Source organism: Tachypleus tridentatus, chromosome 1 (assembly GCF_004210375.1).
Source record: "Tachypleus tridentatus isolate NWPU-2018 chromosome 1, ASM421037v1, whole genome shotgun sequence".
Taxonomy (NCBI): Eukaryota; Metazoa; Arthropoda; class Merostomata; order Xiphosura; family Limulidae; genus Tachypleus; species Tachypleus tridentatus.
This window is the reverse complement of record NC_134825.1, coordinates 123742415-123762050: the sequence shown is the minus strand read 5'-3', so window position 1 is coordinate 123762050 and position 19636 is coordinate 123742415. Positions and strand designations below refer to the sequence as shown.

Below are 19636 nucleotides of genomic sequence, written 5' to 3'. Positions count from 1 at the left end.
GACAAGTGTGCTGTAATAGTTGAGGGTGTGAGTGGAAGAGGGTAATTAAAAGGCTGCTATGGCGGTGGATATAAGAGAAATACATTCGCACGTATTTATATATTATCATTTCGTAAAAAAAAATATTATTTTGCCAGTGTTTTATGCGTATGCTACACTAAATATGTCAGATAAAGTCAATTTCAAAGTTCTATGCTTCTTAATATTTGTAACATCAAACATTCTGTTACACTAAAGTTTAAAGTTACCAGAGGAAGAGTGTTTCAGTCCGACATGTTGTGGATATTAGAACAGCTACTGACTTACTTTTGTTTACCAAGATTTTAAATTTATCAAATAATGATTGTATCAAATTGTATCAGAGGTATTAGACAATTTAACAAAAACGCCATTTAACTTCTCAAATAAAAATATTTTAATATTTTCAGCTGTGCTAACTTTATTAGATAAATTAACAAAAGCTGCAATTAGCTATTTACGTAAAAACATATTTCAATACTTTTAAGAGACAGATTTAAAAATTATACTTAATAGCAAGTGCATGCCGTTAACGTTAATTTCTTTGTAAATAGTGTTACATTTTAGAATATATGTGTTTCCTGTCTCGTTATTACTTGTAATCCTTATAAAATAACATTAGTTGTATTCTGTTGTTGTTGTTTTTGTAACTGGGACAATATAGAGCGACAGGTTGCAAGAATGGTATTTGGTTACATGTTTGAACGTTATTACCTTAGTACAAACTATCTATCACCTGGTGTTTTTGTTATAGCTCCAAACCCTTTATTAAAAGGTAAAAATTAATACGTCGTATGTTTAGCGCCATGTAATTTAAAATTTGGCTCACATGTTCACAATTAATTTGTTATGCTTACAGTGTATAAATTAGTTCGTGCATGAAAGGTAAACATAATAATTACATGCAAACTTAAAGTTAATGGCGCAAAAATATTGCAGCCATCAGATGTCATTTCATTAATCAAGTTGCTTATTTCCATCTTCTTTAATTAAAAGCAACAATTACGCTTTTTTTCACAAAATAAAAGTAGGAGAGTTGGCTGGTAATACGCACAACTAAATTCCTGCAAGACTGAGGTACCTCTACTCTAATAACTCCAACAACAACTCTAGCTTTGCTAACTTTGATGGTTGATCTGAAAACAACACAAATGTTAATTTACATCACTGAGAAGTGATTAACTTTGTCAACTGAACACAAAAGCGGATGAGATATATCACATAAAAATGTACATCTCATGTATGTAACAACAAACCACTGCATGTTGACATAAAAGTTTTGTGATGATTCTTCTTCTTACTAAATTACAAGTTTTATAATGTCTGGCAACATCTTCGTTACAATGGACCTATGTTATTTTTAAAAATTTGGATGCGTGACGCCAAAGTTGTTCTATAAGTGATAACGGTCTTTAAAATATCTATGTTAATTGGGCAATAAACTATGAACGCACTAGTTAAAGTATCCATATCATTAAAACAACTTATCTAAGTTGGATCATTCAGGACATTCTAGTTAAGCAATTTTTAGTTAACACAGTCTGCAGTCTAAAAGAGTATGGAGGATTTTGTTAGTACGAAAACAATGAACGGCTTATGTAATTAGTTGAAAATGTAAGAAAGTCGTGAGTGTTGAACTCTATTAAAATGAAATTAAAACTGAAAATGATAATAGCTAGCTCGTTTATATATGAGGTAAGTATTTAATACTTGACAAAAATAGGACAAACCAAACTAAAAACACATCTAGTATTAACCCACGAAACCTGACAATACATCATAGCTTCACCTGCATGGGCCAGTTACATTAGGGGTGAGCAAAACTGGTTCCTACAAATGACTCACATGCATTGGCGGACTGTTCTCCACAGGGGTTATTTGAAAGACTTATTCGAGGCACTCCATTGGTGCCCTATTAATTTGTGAGAATTATATGAAATTGTACTGCGTATTGTACTTAAATGTTATAAGACTACGATCATGAAATTCATAACATGCAAAGAAGAATAAAATCAATTTGCCGAATAACCTTACGTTCATTTTAAAGATAGTCTCTAACCCTTAATTTAAAATAGTAAACCCTTATAAGTGTCGGACATTAATATGTAAGTGGTTACAATAGTTTTATATTTCAGAAAGCCATCCAACATCCCTCTGGTCCATATTTCCGAAGCAGCATCATGTGACTTCGAATGCTGCAAAATAATGAGATACTTGATTACATCTGTAAAAACAACTTAGGAGCCGTCTGTAGGTATTTTGAACACAAATGATAATGCACGTGATTGTCCTGACCAGTCAGCTTAATTATCATCAATTTGTTAACCTTTAACTTGTTTTTAATTTACTTTTCTCAAATATCCATTTGCTTGCACGAAGATTTGAAGAAATCTGCAACTTTACCAACAGATTGAGTAATAATATTGTTGCAACACATTCCTTTGGTGAATGTATTACAACTAAATTGAGTACATGTATATAGCACCACATGAGAATGTCTGTTTTCACAGTTGAGGGGAACTTTACCTGAAATCCAAATGCAAGCTACTGCTCCCTCTGTTCTGCTTGAAACACACTTATTGAAATCAATGTTGTAATTTCCAAATAGTTTTTTTGCAAGACCAAACACTCTATATCTACCACCATAGCAGCCTTTTAATTACCCTCTTCCACTCACACACTCAACTATTACAGCACACTTGTCACTTGTAGTGATGCTTTGTTTAGGATCTATCTCTACTGAATACATATCAACATTACTAACTTCATCCGATATAATGTTTCAGATCATATTATTCAGTACAATAAGCAGTTTGTTAACTGTTGCTTTACTAACGAAAGTAACTGAAGCACCTCTTCCAGTTGATCCAGATTTTTTGTGTTCTTTGAACTTAGCAGTTACTTTCTTCGAATGCTGTGAGAGTTGCATGCCATACTGACTCAGAAATTTTATCAGTTCGTGATTCATTTTATAGCTTTTGAAATTCACGTGCAGCATCACCTCTGTATCTTGTAAATGGAAAATTGAGAGACTCACCAAGTCGATTAGTCCTAAATAAAATATGTACGTTGAGTTTATAGCATTGCATTTTCATGGTATTATAGAAGTACAAGCAAGTTATTTTAATTGGAATTTATTAATAAAGGAAAAAAATATATGTATAAAAAAGTGACTTGAGGAGCTCCAATACAGCAAAGAAATTATTGAAAACAATAAAATAATAATCAACAACAAAAATACTACTAATTTGTTCGTGTGGATGATACAACTGAAATGATTTAAAAGCGTAAGAAAAACACAGTAACTTGGTGGAAAATAAAAAACAAATAATGGAGAGTCAGTGGAAATGTTGTCACGACATGGCTTACTACAGATAAGCAGACTGGAAGTCTATAGGCGGCTATTATGCAAGTATAAATAAAAAATAAATCTAAAGTTGAATAGATTCTGGTTCTCCAGCGTGAGAGAGGATGATGATAAAATAGCACATGAAGACCACTCAGATAAAGTCATATAACAAATAGGCTGTATAATATAATTTGATATATTAACACAGTGTGTACGGAGCACGAGTTTACTCGTGTTTCGTGCAGAACGTCAAGTGAGTCGGATGCGTTTTATTTTGTTCTGGATGGATATTATTTTCTGATTTTTGCTTACAATATCCACATTTTTATAAATGGCTTCTCGCAGAAAACATAACTTGTTGAGTGAAAATGAGATGATTACTGAACTATTTGGTATGATTTGTCAGATCTTCCAAATAGAGGTGAATATTTTGATGTACACGTGGATATTGATTATTTTGACAATGAGTCTAGCTACACTGACGTTGTTAGACCTGCAAAGATACGCAAAGTTATTGTGCTCTCAACCGATTCTGAATGAGAAAGTGATAATTCTACAGATGTTTCTGTTAGTTATTTTTTTCCTGTTTTGATAATTGGTCAAAAATAAATATTTCACCGAACTTGGAAATGTTTGAAGTAGATCCATGGGTCGCTATAACTCCATCAGAACCTGAAAATATTGCTGTTGTGACCAGTCTAATGTTTGGTGATGACTTGGTTGAAATGTTTTGTCAGGAAATGTGTACCTACCGTAATCGAAATGCAGAGAAACATAAAATATCATCTAATGAACTTCAATGGTCTGAAGTTACACCTAAACATATGTAGAAATTCCTAGGCCTTATTCTAGTGATGGGACAGACAAGAAAATGTAACTGGAAAGATTATTAATGAACAGATCCTCTTTTGATTAGCCCTATATATTTGGAATGAGCCAAAAGAGATTTTGACATTTTGGCATTTCAATGATAATCAGAAAATGGATGAGTCTTCAGGGAAGCTCTTCAAAATTCAACCAGTACTGGATTATTTCCTTAATAAATTCAGAACACTATACCGACCAAAGCAGCAATTGTTATTAGATGAGGGCATGATTTCATGGAGAAGACGTCTTAAATTCCAAATACAAGGTTCTGCGAAAATGGTAAAATATGGCCTGCTGGTGATAATGATACGAGAAAGTGACTCACGTTATACTTGCAAAATGAAGATTTATATTGGCGAGGGGAAGAAATTGGAGGAAACTATTCTTTCAGTTCTTCTCAAGCTTAAATTGTGGAGAAAATTATATCAGGACAATTATTATAAAGTATTCACCTTGCAAATCTGTTCCTAAAACATGAAACAAGAGTCTGTGGAACAATTAGAGTGATGGAGAGTTACTTCCAAACTCGAAGACTAAAGTTTTAACAATCAAAAAGGTGAAATAGCTTTCCGTAGAAAATATGATGTTCTCGTTTTCGTATGGAAAGATAAGAGAGAGAAATGAGAGTGGTTTCAGTCATCCGTGACTCATCTGTTTGTACCGTAGGAAATAAAACTAGAATAACTAGAGAAGAAATGAGAAAATCCGTGTGTATTCTTCAATACAATGCCCTCGTGAAAAGTGTTGATCGTGCAAATATGTACTTTTCATACTGCACCATTCTCAGAAAGAAAACAGTGAAATGGGCAAAAAAGATAGTACTCTATCTAGTAAATTGGGCCTTTTCAATTCATATATAGCCTACAAAGCCTCACATCAACAGAACAAAATAAAATATAAATAGTTCTTCCTCTATGTGGTAAGGGAATGAATTACTGATAGAGAAAGAAGACTCACAAAAACTAAAGAGGAATAACCTTATCCATCACCTGAAGGTACAAGGAGATCTCCACTTAAGAATTCCTCAGTAGATTTTTCTGATGACATAAAGCAGCATATTCTACAGGAAGAAAGAAAATTCCTACCAGAGGCTGTAAATTTTGCACTGATTAAGAGAAAAGAAGTGAAGCGCGATACACATGTAATGGACAGGCCCTTATGCTAGTAGTTGGAGCTTTGACTTACTGCTAATTACACCTAATTTATTTAATTGAGGAGTGTAGAGGGAAGTAGAGCTCACAGATTGCTCACTGGAGGAAATTTATGGTTAGGATAGAGAAACTGATTTTGAGAGTGATAGTAAGAAAAAAAGTCAAGTTTATTAATTCTTACATTGACTTACACCTTTAATAATAAATTTTTAATTATTTAAACTTTGAGGTAAACGTTTTTCACATATATCACACTAAAACCACGTTATAGTTATCAACTTCTTTAAACGTTTACTTCTTCCTAGAGTACATTTATTGTATAAGAGAAATAGTAATATTTCTTACAACAAAGTTAAAAAGATATTCATCATTATAGTACTCGAGAACCGGAGTTTGGTATCAAATTTCAAGTGGTCTCACAGAACTGCACCTCAGGTTCCAGACACGAGTTTTTAAACGATATTTTTTTCGTATTCTTACGAGTTACCAAGTAGTATGCATAAATACCCGCAAGTAGTTCTCACACTTCATTGGTTAATTTCTACAACTCCTCGGGCTTTCTTAAAACAAGAACCAAAACTCTCAAGCAATTGGTTACTGTAATAGTGAGTGAGCTAGTCGCCTTCTCACTTGTACCACTATTACAGTCTGTAGTAATGAATCGTGCTTCAAAGTGCTGATTTTAGGTTTTGTCATAATCTTTTAGTAGCTTTTACTATATTACCAACTTAGCGTCAGTGTCAACTCGTGACTAACGCCTTTATTTCTCTTAGTGTCCTCTCTGAGATGCTATGTGTTAGAATTATTTTTAATAACTCTTCAAATCGTTATTCTCAATACTAACTTGTTATTTGCTTATGATTTGCCAGTTGCTTAAACCAATTTTATAAGATAATCGTTTTCTTACGCCATTTTTCCACGTGTGCGTACTACTTGTAAAATCGTAGGCTTGTTTAGTTGGTTTTTAATAGTGAAGCAATTGTCTAAAATATTTTAAAATACCAACTGCTTCACATATGCAAGTTTTGTGCACTTCCACATAGAGAGAAATATTTTACAAGAATACCACACTTTGAAAATTTACTAGGTGTCTTCATGTACATACACTGTAAGTTTCAAATAATAATAAAGAATATAGTTAAGTGACAAATAAAATAAAATTAGTCCTACTCCTTTTTAAACTTAACGTTTTAATAAATAACACGCATAAACCTTCTGCACGAAACACAAGCAAAGACGTGACTCAATAATCTGATCAGTCTGTGGAAAAACCTAACAGTTGATTCAATAGTCCATTTACCAGAGTCAAGAAGATTTTAGTCTTCACAAGTAATTACTAGAGATCTTTTTCTTTAAAGCAAGGTTTATCCATTGTATGGACTTCTTTGTTGGTTTGTTTCTGAAACAACATTTTGTTTTCTAATTTGATACTTCAGCATACTATTGATGTAATATATTTCTTACTGTGTGGTAATCATACACATCATGAGAACAAATGTATAGTTTGTGCCATTTATTAATCAGAAAAGATCATGTTATGGATTGTGCTATGATGTTCGTTTATTTACAATATATTTTGTTTTACACACTCTCGCTTATTAATCTCGTATTTCATATATTGATTCTGATTAATTATAATTTCATTTTGCAGTATCTATAAGCTCCATGTGACACCTTTTGCTTTCTTTTGAGTATCAATTATTTTACCTTCAATTATATCATATTAGATGAAATGATATTAATATCGTAAGCTATACTGAATCTGTTGAATGAGTTGTTGAATTAGTAAACCTGCTAATCAGTTTGCATAATTATGCATATATTAAGTTTGTGTTCTCGATGTAAAAAAGAATGACCACACGTTTTGTAGAGCTTGAAAAACTAGCAAGTAGTCCTTTTATTGCAAATTTAAACAGTATGTTATCTTATTTCGGTACACCGTAAAAAAATCGAATCAAGGGCACGATTAACAAGTAAGTGAAGTTATTTATTTGATAGATTGTTTCGGCAGGATATTCATGATGAAACTTTGTAGAATGGATAGCAACTGCCTGTTGTGAAGACACGAGTGTAGAGGACAGTGTTTTGAAAGTTTTCCGCCTTTCGTATTAAAGTCAGTGTGTGTGTGTAGGTGTTGTCGATCTTTCATAGTGTTCTGATGGATTGTGGAGAGCGTGTTGTTTTTGGTTGGATTATCCCTGTTTCTGGTTGGAGGAGAGATTTCCTATAGATTCAACTAATGGCAGCCAAAGGTTACTCACCTCTAATCTGGAATTTCTGTTTAGTGAAGGATTAATATTGCTAATATGAAATGATTCTTTGATATTTCTTGTCTTCCAGAATTTGTCTGTGTCGATGATTCTAGTCTTTTCCCAGTTTATTCTATGTCCAGTTGACGTGGCGTGCTCTGCAATGGCTGAATTTTGTGTTTTCATGAGTCTTGTACTATCTTTATGTTCTTTTATTCTTGTCGCAAGTTTTATTCCATTTTTTCCAATGCATGTATCGTTACACGAACACGGAATTTCATAGATGACGTTTTTGAGATTATCTTTGATAGGTCGCTGTTTGTTTTTACCAGAATAGACGTTAAGGTATTGTAAGATTTCCATTGGAAAAGACAATATTCAGGAATTATGGAGTTACCCATATGACTTAGATGTGTAGATGTATTCAGTATGGACATAAGACGAACAGTTATTGCAGATGATAATTAAATAAAAGAAAGTTAAACAGAATTCATACTAAGAATATGAAAAAAAACATTTATTTATTGCGATATATAGTAGTTAAATAATGTTACTTTTAGTATTTAATAAAAAATGAATAACAGATTTTGATATTTACAACACGTGAGCTGAACATTCAGGCCACGGACATCAAGGCTCAAGTATAACTATTCGAAGCTCAAGTCAAACTGTTGACCAGAATAAGAAAAACAATTAGTAGCACCCACTGCATTTTGGGTTGCTCTTACCAGTTATAAAACCGACAGAAGTGAAGGTTCAGCTTCGTAACATTGCTCGAATCTTGGACCTTTAGATCAGCGTCTTGTTAGGCTTAGCATTATGCCACGTCTTGTTCATCTAGATTTGCATATTACCTTAATTTGTTCTTTAGCTATTTCAATTAAATATGCTAAACCTAAATATAATGGGAAAAAAATATTACTCTTGACGCCAATGAACTTTTGAGTTCTAATTAAAAGTAGATCGGACTTTATAATAATTATATTCCAAATCCCATGTTGCTCTTGAAAGTACTACCTATATCATTGTTTTCAAGTTAATGGCTAATAATATATATATATTACTGGCTTATCTTTACTGTAAGATCTTCTATGAGGCCATACACTGTCTTCGTCCAGCTCAAGTAAAGTCCAAAAGTGCAAACATTACCAAAACAGTTTTTGTTACATTTGTGGAAAATATATGATAGTTTTACGAAGTAAGAACGTCACACACAAGGTAAAGCTAGCATACTACAACTATTTTAAGTGACCAAAATGAATACTGGGCTTCATATGTGTGATTTACAATTTGCACGTGTGACTTGAGACAATGGCTAAACAAGAGGAGAGCAAGTTTTCGTGATCTGGTGTGACCTCACAGGCTACCTCTCTAACTGAATGCTGCTTTTTTATTGCAAATATTTCTTGCTATTTAGACAAAACTAAAGAATATATTAAATATCAAGATATCTATAATAAAACTAATACCTTATAGAGATGACCTTTCAGTTCCACATCCATTAGCGAATTAGGAAACAAAAGAATTATCTTTCAACAAAGACAATTAATTATTTTTATCCTTATTCTCTTCAGCTAGTAATTATATTCCTGAGATACCTCAACATACACTACCTCCTCTGATCACACAAGAAGAGTTAAATGATGTGATTTGTGACTTGTCTCTGTTAAAGTAGCATGGGAAATATCTTGGATCTTATTTAGAGTAATGGAATTTATTAGCTCCAGGAACTAGGAGTTTAATTTACCGAAGTCGCCATTAAAGTCTTGCTTCTCGTTATAGCTTAAAAGATAGTTTCTGTTTGTGTACACATATTGATACACTGGTGAAAGGATTAGGTATTGAATATCATCGTCGAGATTGTAGACTTTTAATTCATTCATCTAAAGTTAGGCTGAAATCTTCCATATCGGGAACACTAAACCGTCTCTACCTGTTACTCCTGTTGTAAGTACGAAAGCAATTTATCAAATTATTCAGATTAAATTTTAAACCATCAAATGTGATAACCATAGGTAGAAAATATCTAGTGATCTAAAAGTTGTTGAACTCCTGTCAGACCTGCAGAAGAGGGAATAACAAACATTATTGCTTTCTGTGGCTCTAGCACACCTGAGATGATAAAACATCATTTCAAAAAGAAGGAATGACCAGTGTGAGAGAGAATTACATACCAGGAAAACCGAATACCGAGTATCAATCCTTAAAATGTGTTTCTGATTCTACTTCATACTAAACTGGCACTCATGAATTATTTTCAAAAAGGAATCAACAAAGGTGGTAGTGGTTTCACATATTTTTTGAGAAGTTTTCAGAAATAAGTGAAACAAAAATTAAAGGAGGTATTCGGAAAGTGCTTGTTGGATGGTGATTTTGAAACAGTACTCAATTAGCTTTTGCTTGCTGCCTGGCAATTATTCAAATTGATTGTAAAATATTTCTTAGGAAATCACAAAAATGAAAATTTTGCTGTGATTATTCATGACATGCGTAAGAACCACGGGAAAATGAGGTCTGGAATGTCGCTGAACATGTATCTTAACACTTCGATTTATATTTCTTTCTAGGCGACCTAGGCACAGTGAGTACTTCCACCAAAATATTTCTGCTATGTAACAGGGATATCAAAGACGATGAAATCCTGCAATAATGAGAAATTACTCTTGGTTCTTACAACGTGAAATTGAAGTCAAACAAGTCAAATAGGTATTTTGTAACAAAAAAAAAATGAAAATGAATAACACAGTGAAAGTTTTTCAGTATATAATCTTGTCATACTCATTGCTTTTATACTAGTATTTATGTGGCATAGCAGAATGTCTGCAGACTCACACCGCTAGAAACAGGATTTTTATACCTATAGTAAGCAGAGCACAATTAGCCTGTTGTGTAGCTTTGTGCTTAATTTTAAACAAACATACCATGATTTATTGTTTTTGAGCATTCTGAAATGTTTTTTTAAATAAATAAATAAAGTTATTAAATATCATTAAGAAAAAGTTGTTTTTTTCATGAAATATAAAAATAAAATTGTGAATAAAATTATCACAATTCGAAAACTAGAGGTGATCAGTAAATTTCGATATGAATTTTAGAATGAGCGTATTCATGTTACTCAGAAACAATTGATTTTTTTCTAGTAACAAATATTCTTTTTGTGCTCGGTATTATCAGAGATATGGAGTTTTATTGTATATCACAGAATATTATATTGTATAGAAACTGATTTACACATATATTAAATGTTAGTTTGTGTTATTACATTATTACTTTAATATCGCTACTGATATTAGAGTTTTGCACTTGCCCGTCTTGTCTACGTGTCTTATTGCATGTTTGATGTATCAAAAAACAAACTGTTGTGAACGTATAAGTTGTGCACTTTTTATTATGATAATTGGATTTAAAATTAATACAGAAAAAGCGTATAAGTAAAATACAAGGAGAAACGTAGTATGTACAATTTTGTATGTGTCTAATTTAGACCAATTGCGTAATGCTGTTGATATGCTAGGGTCCTATGTATTGCCATAGGTCTTTCCCTTTTGATGTAACTGAATCTTTCCGTGGAAGATTTCATTGTAGAACTATATGGTTTAATATGAAGTAGTTTTGTAGCAAGATCAAATAGATAGGGATTTAGGATGTGTTCCCTATTTTTACTAATAATTTGACTTGTGACATGAGGCGGGCTGATTCTATTGTGTTGTTTATATAGTGATAAATTGTGTAATTTTGTTCAGATTCTATTCTAATACAAAGTCTTCTCAAGATTCCAGAAAATAGTGTCATCTAGTATCTTTATGCACTCATATCTTTTGCTTGTGATGATTTCAAATAATAATTATTTTCAAATTATATTACATAGTGTGTTCAGATTGAACTCTGTAAAACATTTTATATCATTTTTCTTGTTGTCGTTGCATCGAAAACATAAATACAAATTATTGACCAACCTAGGTTTGTTTCTTGGAATCAGTGTTAAAATGAACAGACAGTGATAGCTGTGGTACACTTAAGAGTCTTGCCTATAAAATCTCAGAGTGGCTGTGCTGACGAACACCTTGATGGCAATATTCAACCAGTATCTTCTCTGCAGTTATCTGTCACTGTAGACTAACATTTTCAACTACTTTGGTTGAAGTTCAGTAGTCTTAAGTTCGTATCTAAACTGGGAAGCTTTGTCCTTTATAATTTGTTGTATTGTCACTGAGGGAATTTTATCTAGGTTGATAGTCGGGAAAATCACCAAGATTAAGGCCACAAGCAGACACAGACACAAGCAAAGAGAACCAACCAACAGCTATGTAATTTCTGCTAATCACCATCACCAGTAGGTAACGATTTGAAGCACACATACTGGACAGATAACAGTACTAAAACCAACACTAACACTTCCAACAGCTAGGAAGTAAAAATGAATAACGGTTCTCCATTTCAGTGGTGGTTCAGATGGAGAATAACCTTAGCTTCAACAGCAGTAGTTGAGAATTGACCTATCAATGGTCCAACCAACCACTATAAGCACACAATCCATCTTGAAGAAAATCCTAATGTTGAAGTGGTATTTTCAGGAGATGGTTAATAAGAAAAGAGAACAAAGACATAGGTCATGTGCAACCATGAGGATGAGTGGTTATGTCAAAAAGACACTTTACCCTCCTGTCTGGAAGAGGAGATTTGCTAGCTATATGTAAAGCTACCACAGATAAGACTAATTGTGCCCAGAAATCTGACATCATTATGTTATCATGCCCAGCCAAACATCAAATGTTGTCACTTTTACAAAGGTTTTCAGCAAGGGGAGCTGAAACGTATGCTCATCATTGGGTAAGTTTACATTATGTATATTTCCTTTGATTCAGTTGTATATATATGTTGTATTTTAACGTGTGCCTGAATTTTTGATACCAATTTGTTCTTGTTTCAACGACTGTGTTAAAAGTTTTTTTTTTTTAATTAACGTTATAGAGTTCATTTTATTTTGTATCTTGAAATATTAATTTGACATTATAGCTGCCATCTATTTTTGACAGAGTTAGTTGGTCAGGTGGTGTGTGTATTTCAATGTGTTTTGGGTTCTATTTTCTAGAATTAGAAATTCTAATTACAATTTAGTTTCAGACAACGTATTTTGTACATATATGTAGTAACAATAATACAATAATTTAAATTGTTTGTTTTTAGTACAAAATGATCCATGAAGCTGACAATCTTATTGTTGAATTTAAGGGATTTGTTCATTTTCTTTTACTCTTTAATATGCACTGTGTTCAGATGTAATTATTATCAAACGATTTGTTTTATTTCATGTTTTGCAAATCTGATTTAGTACTCTGACTGTTTTCATTGTTAGAGGGTCATTATAATATGAAATGATAAAAACACACTAATCTAAGTGCTTTCGAAAGGGGAACCTTTCTTTTTAAGGGGAAAACATTTTACGTAACATAATAAATTACTTCATCAAACGTTTTGTATAAAGTTTAAGAACTCAACAAGTAGATACTTTAAACAGGCCTTTCACCAACGAAACTTAGTTGAACGGATGGCAATCGCCTGTTGTCGAAACACAAGTGAAGAGGACGACGTTTATAAAGTCATCTGCCTTTGGTCTTCTGGACACTATGTATATGGTGTATTCGGTATTCGGTCTTTATAATATTCTAGTGGATTGTGGAGAACGTGTTATGATTGGTTGGCTTATTCATCTTTCTGACTGATAGAGAGAATTTCTGTTAATTCAATCAATGGTAACCACGGATTACTCACATTGGAATCTCTGTTTAATAAAATTTATATTGTGTTAATGTAAAATTATGCTTTAATTTTTCTTGTCTTCTTGTGGGTGTCAATGATTCTAGTTTTTCCAGATTATTTTGTGCCTTATTGACATAATGTGTTCTACAAAGGCTTAATTTTGTGTTTTCTTGAGTCTTGAATTATTTTTATGTTATTTTATTCTTGTCACAAGTTTCATTGTCATTTTCTCAAGGTACGATTTTTTGGAGGAACTAGAAAGTTCATAAGTTACGTTTTTCGATTCTTATTGTTAGATTTCTGTTTGTTTCTCACCAAAGTGAATTTAATGTCTTGTAGGATTTCCATTGAATGTCTATGTTGAATTTCTTGGCTATGCGTTTGTGTTTCCAACTGAAATTTTGCAGGTGTGGAAAGTAAATGGTAGTGTTTACGTTACCTTTTCTTTCTGTTGTGGTCTTCTTCCTATCGCATATGTGTTCTGCTCTCTTGTTTAGGCATTGGATTATACCACGTTTTATTGAGGTTGGATGATAGAAGTGGAAGTTCATGCATGTGTTCGTGTGAGCCGTGTTTTCTGTATACAGTTGTGGTGATTTTCTCTCTTGTCTACTGATGAGTATGTCAAGAAATGATAGAATGTTTTGTTCCGCTATTTATATGGTGAGGTGTATTCTTTTGGTTATAGCTTTAGATTTTCTAAGAAGGTTGGTAAGTATTCATGACCGTGGGGCCAAATAACGAAAGTGTTGTCAAGATAACGTTTGTAGAAACAATGTTTTATACTTATGATGAAAGGGCTCTTTTATTAAAGCCTTCCATAAACATATCAGTTATGAATGGAGAGAGGAGTGATCCCATGGCCAAACAATCTGTTTCTTCATATATTTCCTCGTTATATTGGAAATAAGTTGATTTTAGGCAAATAGTTGTTAGTTCCATGATGGCGTTCTGTGTGATAAAGTTATCTTTTAGCAGTTGCTCTCTGCCAATATGAATGTTCTTTTAAGGATGGAACATTGGCCTTTAGGTTACATTGAAAGTTTGTTTTGTAACTCCACAGTAAGTTACAGTATTGTACATTGAAATGTTGTCATGTGCGTTAAAATACGACTTTATAATTTCCATTGCACTGAATTTGGGTTTAGGTTTTGTTATTGTTATATTATCTTTCAAAGTGTGAGCTTCTTTTTTATTCTTATTAAATTAAAAGTTCAGTTTGTTATTGTCTAAGTCATTGTTAAAGAGGTTGGAATATAATACTGTTGGATACTGATATTTCATTTTGTGCTCTATACTGTGTTAAAACGTATTTGTAATTTGTATGATGTCACAATTAAAGTATATTTATTTTGTATAATCACCAATGAATAGTGTTATAATTTTCAATGTAGAATTGAGTTATGTGTATTGCTGAGGAAGGGTTTTTCTTCATTGCATTTCTTTGCTAAAGGTTTGTGCCGTCTGTATTGTTTTTAAATGTTTAGGTGATAGAAAGCTACCATACCTCTTGACCTAAACAAATGTTCATAAAGTTAATAGGGTTGGAAAAGTGTGATATATAGGACTAAAATGTACTTTCTGTTTCCTTATTTTAATATAGTAAATTTCTAGCTAGTTAATTGCTCTGATGTGTGCAGTTTTCACGTATCACATGGGTAAGAAAATTATGAAGCTGCTTTCGTTTTGTTGTGTCTTTGTATTTTTGTCAATCTTTTGAGTTAACACCTACTCTGCCCATGGTGGCTTTACTTTTACCCAAAAATAAAACAGCTGATTACCAATGAATTTTTATAAATTCACTGTAGGATACGGCTGAAGTGCTATATAGTATTCAGTGATGTTGTCGGTGAAGTCCTGCAGTAGCAGATTAGGTTATGCGTTGAGGGTATGTGACTTTCCCTAAGTTTGAATGAAAATGTTGATAGTGTTAACTGCCTTGGGCAAATCTTGTGTTAACTTAATAGTAAGTAACATTACGCTTAAAGAGACTGTTAAATGAAATCAATCAATACAGCTTGGAGAGAAATATATCACAATATATCCAGTAACAAAGACTGTCCAGCATCCTAACTATAAATACTATATTTTTGTTATTAAACAAGGATTGTCCATTGTGTCTTATATTGTGTATATTTTTATTTCGTACTGACAAACACAGTTTTTGAAAGATACAGAAATTCCCTATAACTCATATCTTACCGAATTTCCTGTTATTCAGTTGGTTTGCTCTATTTCTTTAAGGAAGATCAGTTTCACTGATAATACTTCATACAACATTAATTCACAAAATGTGCCAAATATGTCTCTCCTAGGAACAGTAAAACTGTTAATTTTAATGAAAAATGTACAAATAACTAATTCCTCTTTGCTCATTTCCTATAGGCACTTTACCCGACATATACTATAGTTGTTGTTTTTTCTATGTATAATAAACCAAAGCTAACGTGAAATTAATATAAAATCGAATTAAATGACACATGTGGCTGGCGTTTTATACAGAGACATCAGAAATAGAGATATTCCAATAAAGTGTCAGCATAAAAACATTGTTTTGATAGTTATGAAATTCTTAAGACTTTAAACTGATGATGTATAAAAATACACATTTATTGCTGCAGTTTATGTATTCTTAAAAAAAAACATATTTCATAATGAGTAACCACAAACGGGAGAAGAGTTCACGGAAGTACACTTCACGCATGGACCTAAAAGTCACTGTAAAAATTATCTAAAACATTAAATTATATTTTCTTCCTAAAAGTCCCTCAATGGCACAGCGGTATGTGTGCAGACTCAAACCACTAGAAACCAGGTTTCGATATCCGTGGTGGGCAGAACATAGATAGCCCATTTTGTGGTTTTGTACTTCATTCTAAACAAACAAACTTGTCAAAACTCCACACATTCTGGTTCAGTTACTTCAGAACCCAATTGACAAGATGAATAATTCTTCCCTACTCTTTTATCACTTACGTTACCCCGTGGGTTATATAGATATCTAAATAACTCTACTGTCCGTCAAAAGTCCACATAGGCTTGTTCAATCATTTTAGAACACCTTTTGACAAGACAAATTATTCTCCTTACCCTTATCAAAGAGTAAAATTCATATTAAATGTTGTCCTTTACGGCAAAACTAACATTCACCCAGTTAAACTTCACTTCTACTAATTTAACGTTTTCTAAGCCAACTTCTTTATAAATCGTCCATCACGACTAAACTCCCAAACACCCAAACTAGATTTGTCTAATTAAATCTCACTAAACCTACTTTCTTTACTTACTCTCTGTATAATACGCGATAGAAAAATCTAAAAGCATCTAGTTCTTTAGTGAGAACAATACAGCACACGACAAGAACTTAGAAGTTTGGAGTAAGATGGCGCTAACAATATTACGAAAGCCAATACAGCAATTGAACTAGATACATAACATACGACTCGTATCAAGTTTCCTAATGAACGTGTCACAACTATCGCTTTAAAATAATTAAGATTTTACACTATTTTTATGAAAACTAAATAATCATTAAATATTAAATCACTAAATAACTTAAACATTTCTTTATATCCAACACGAATACTTTTTTCACTTATCAAAGAGAGAGATAACTAAGAGATCATAGTATCATACCTATATTATAAGATTTAGTTATGCAACTTCTGCTAAACTTGGTTGGTTGGTTTGATGTTTTATGGAGCAAAGCAACTAGGCTATCTGCGCCCCTGTTAAACTACTGGACTTGCAAACTTTTAAATGGTACCAAATTATTTATCTAGGCCCTGAGGTTCGCACAATGGTAAAACTTTTTACTCACCTTTAGAAAACCCTGTTATTTCGTGGAGACAACTACTTTTAAGCCAAACTCAAATTTGGCACTGATTCACGTTGTGACATATAAATAAATAGGCCTACTAATTAGCCTTAAGTTTGCATTATAGTGGTAATGATAATTAAAAGTGCAAAAAGTGCATTATATCCACCCTATAAATATACACCATAGACCTACGAGTTCGCTAGTCTTTATTTTATAACGAAATATTCCAAGGAAGAAAACGCTACCTATGTCTTTTTTTTATCACAATGAAATATATGAGAGATTACAACTTTTAGATATTACCCGATTGACTGCTAGATGATACTGTAGTTTTACAATCATATCAACTAATGTCCCAAGGTATTAGAGATATGATTGTTTAAGTTAATGTGAGTGTTATTGTTTAAATAATTTAAGTATAGCATGAGTGTTGAAGTCAGTTATCTTTAGGAGCGACAATATATTGCATGTTTGTTTACTTAACTGTATTGTTCATATGTCACGTGGCTCAATTGTGAATCGGCTCTCGTATTATCGTGGAACCTTTTAAATTTTTCTTGTGCTTTGATTGAGTATTATTGCTTCATAATATCTTGTAGCATTTAGAACGTTCTAGGACTCAGGTTATAAATACGCATGAAGTAAGAAATTTAAGTTTGTTATATAGTAAGATATATTTGAGATAGAGCTTTAGATAGCTCTAGACTGTGTGATTGCGAGCTCAACCATAAATAGCATATAGTGACAATTTCTAAATTGAAATTATCACAAATTGTATTATAAATAACAGAGTAGAGAAGAAATAATTTGTCTTGTGAATTGTGTTGTAAGATACCTGAACTAATATGAAAAATAGACAATTATTTAAAGTTCTGGATACAACTCTGATCATAACCAACATCATAAAGAACATTTGTATAACATTTACAAATCCGTCCTCTGTCGTTTCTTAAACCCTTCTCCACCTAGATTATTTTAAAAGCTTTGTAGTCGAATCAGTGTATGTTATTTTTGAAGCTTTCTAGTTTCAAGGTGGTTTCTTTGATTTAAAGTCTAATGGACGCGGTATTTACTCTGTATTGAATCATTTATAACTATTTAACACACAAATTTTGGAATCTTGGTCATGTGAATATTCATGGTAATGATAGTAAAGTGGATGTGCCAGAGCTACATAGTCTCTGACCTTCCTTAACTACATCACTTTATCAATGGTTGTTACGTATGGCAAAAGTGACATTAAAGTACACCAATCAATGTATAACAAATCGTTTACATTAATACTTTCTAATAATTGAAAGTACTTTAATAAACACATAAAATACAAAGTATTAATCTATATTTCCTCTTATAATAAGAAAATCTCTCTTCTAAGCCTTGTACTTCTTAAATGTATCAAACATCTACTTTTCTGCTCACTCCTGTTCAATTAAATGTGCCACTAGCCCTTACAGCCAGTCTTAAGACACAGCTCATCTCAAAAAGCTCATTTGTTTTGGAAAACCATAACTCTTCACTTACAAATATTCCTAATTTTAAGAATAACATAAAACTATGTACATTTCTAGCAATCTTGATGATAATAAATAATTTTCAATCATGGGAAAATGAACTAAATTCTTAACATTAGACACATAAACAATTTTTCTTAGAAGACACTTCTCAAGTTGAAGTTGATTTAAAACTTTCTGCAACCGAGATTTGTTGGGCTGCAATAAACTGCTACCATTACAACTTTCATCAATAAAATAGAATAATGTTTCATATAATCTTATGGTTGGGATAAGGTATGCTGAGTCAAGCATATCACTGGTGTAGCATTTACGATTGTCACACCTATGTGCATGCCACTGGATTTACGATTGTCACACCTATGTGCATGCCACTGGATTTGCAACACACATGAAGAACTATAACAATGTCTCTGAATTATATAGCATGAATTCTCGTTCATATTTTCATCTTCCAGTGGAACTGGTATGTTCACTTAGAATTTTCGTTTCTTTGTTTTCTTTTGATAGAGATACATTTTATCGTAAACCAGCCCTTAGAAACTAGTATTTCATCACAGTATAGTTACATCAGCATTTATGGCCGATAGTATGTAGAGTTCATCTTGGTGGTTTTTGCGACTTCTCAGATGTTTAACTTTTCATTATTTCAATAATAAACAAGCATCATAATTTTCTTGGAAAAACGTTTTAAAATACGCTGTGTGAAATTGTGGAAATTTTGTATCTCTGCTTTATTAAAAAGTGTTAATACCCATACCAGCCGTCCTGAGATACAAATATCTATACTGTTGCACGTACTTAAACAAACATAAGTTTCGATAAATGTACAACTTTTGACAAATCTTCTCTGTGATTTAGAAAAGTTTTTATGTATGTTTTGTATACCTACCTACATATTAACTTCTTGT

At 32.3% G+C, this 19636-nt stretch overlaps 1 protein-coding gene across 3 annotated transcripts in view; it reads right to left on the bottom strand.

The window, feature by feature from the left end:
• LOC143222618 (uncharacterized) overlaps positions 1-17417 on the bottom strand; it is a 33940-nt gene extending 16523 nt beyond the window's left edge. The window contains exon 1 of one of the 3 annotated variants that reach the window (XR_013012391.1): positions 17215-17417. Coding sequence is in view for 1 of the 3 variants with exons in the window: in XM_076449322.1 (XP_076305437.1) it covers positions 7647-7997 (351 nt within the window). In the remaining 2 variants the exon portion in view is untranslated. Of the gene's footprint in view, positions 1-7646; positions 8169-17214 lie in introns of those variants that run through there. The other 2 variants (XR_013012387.1, XM_076449322.1) reach the window with 2 other exon arrangements.
• Positions 17418-19636: the final 2219 nt, after the last annotated feature.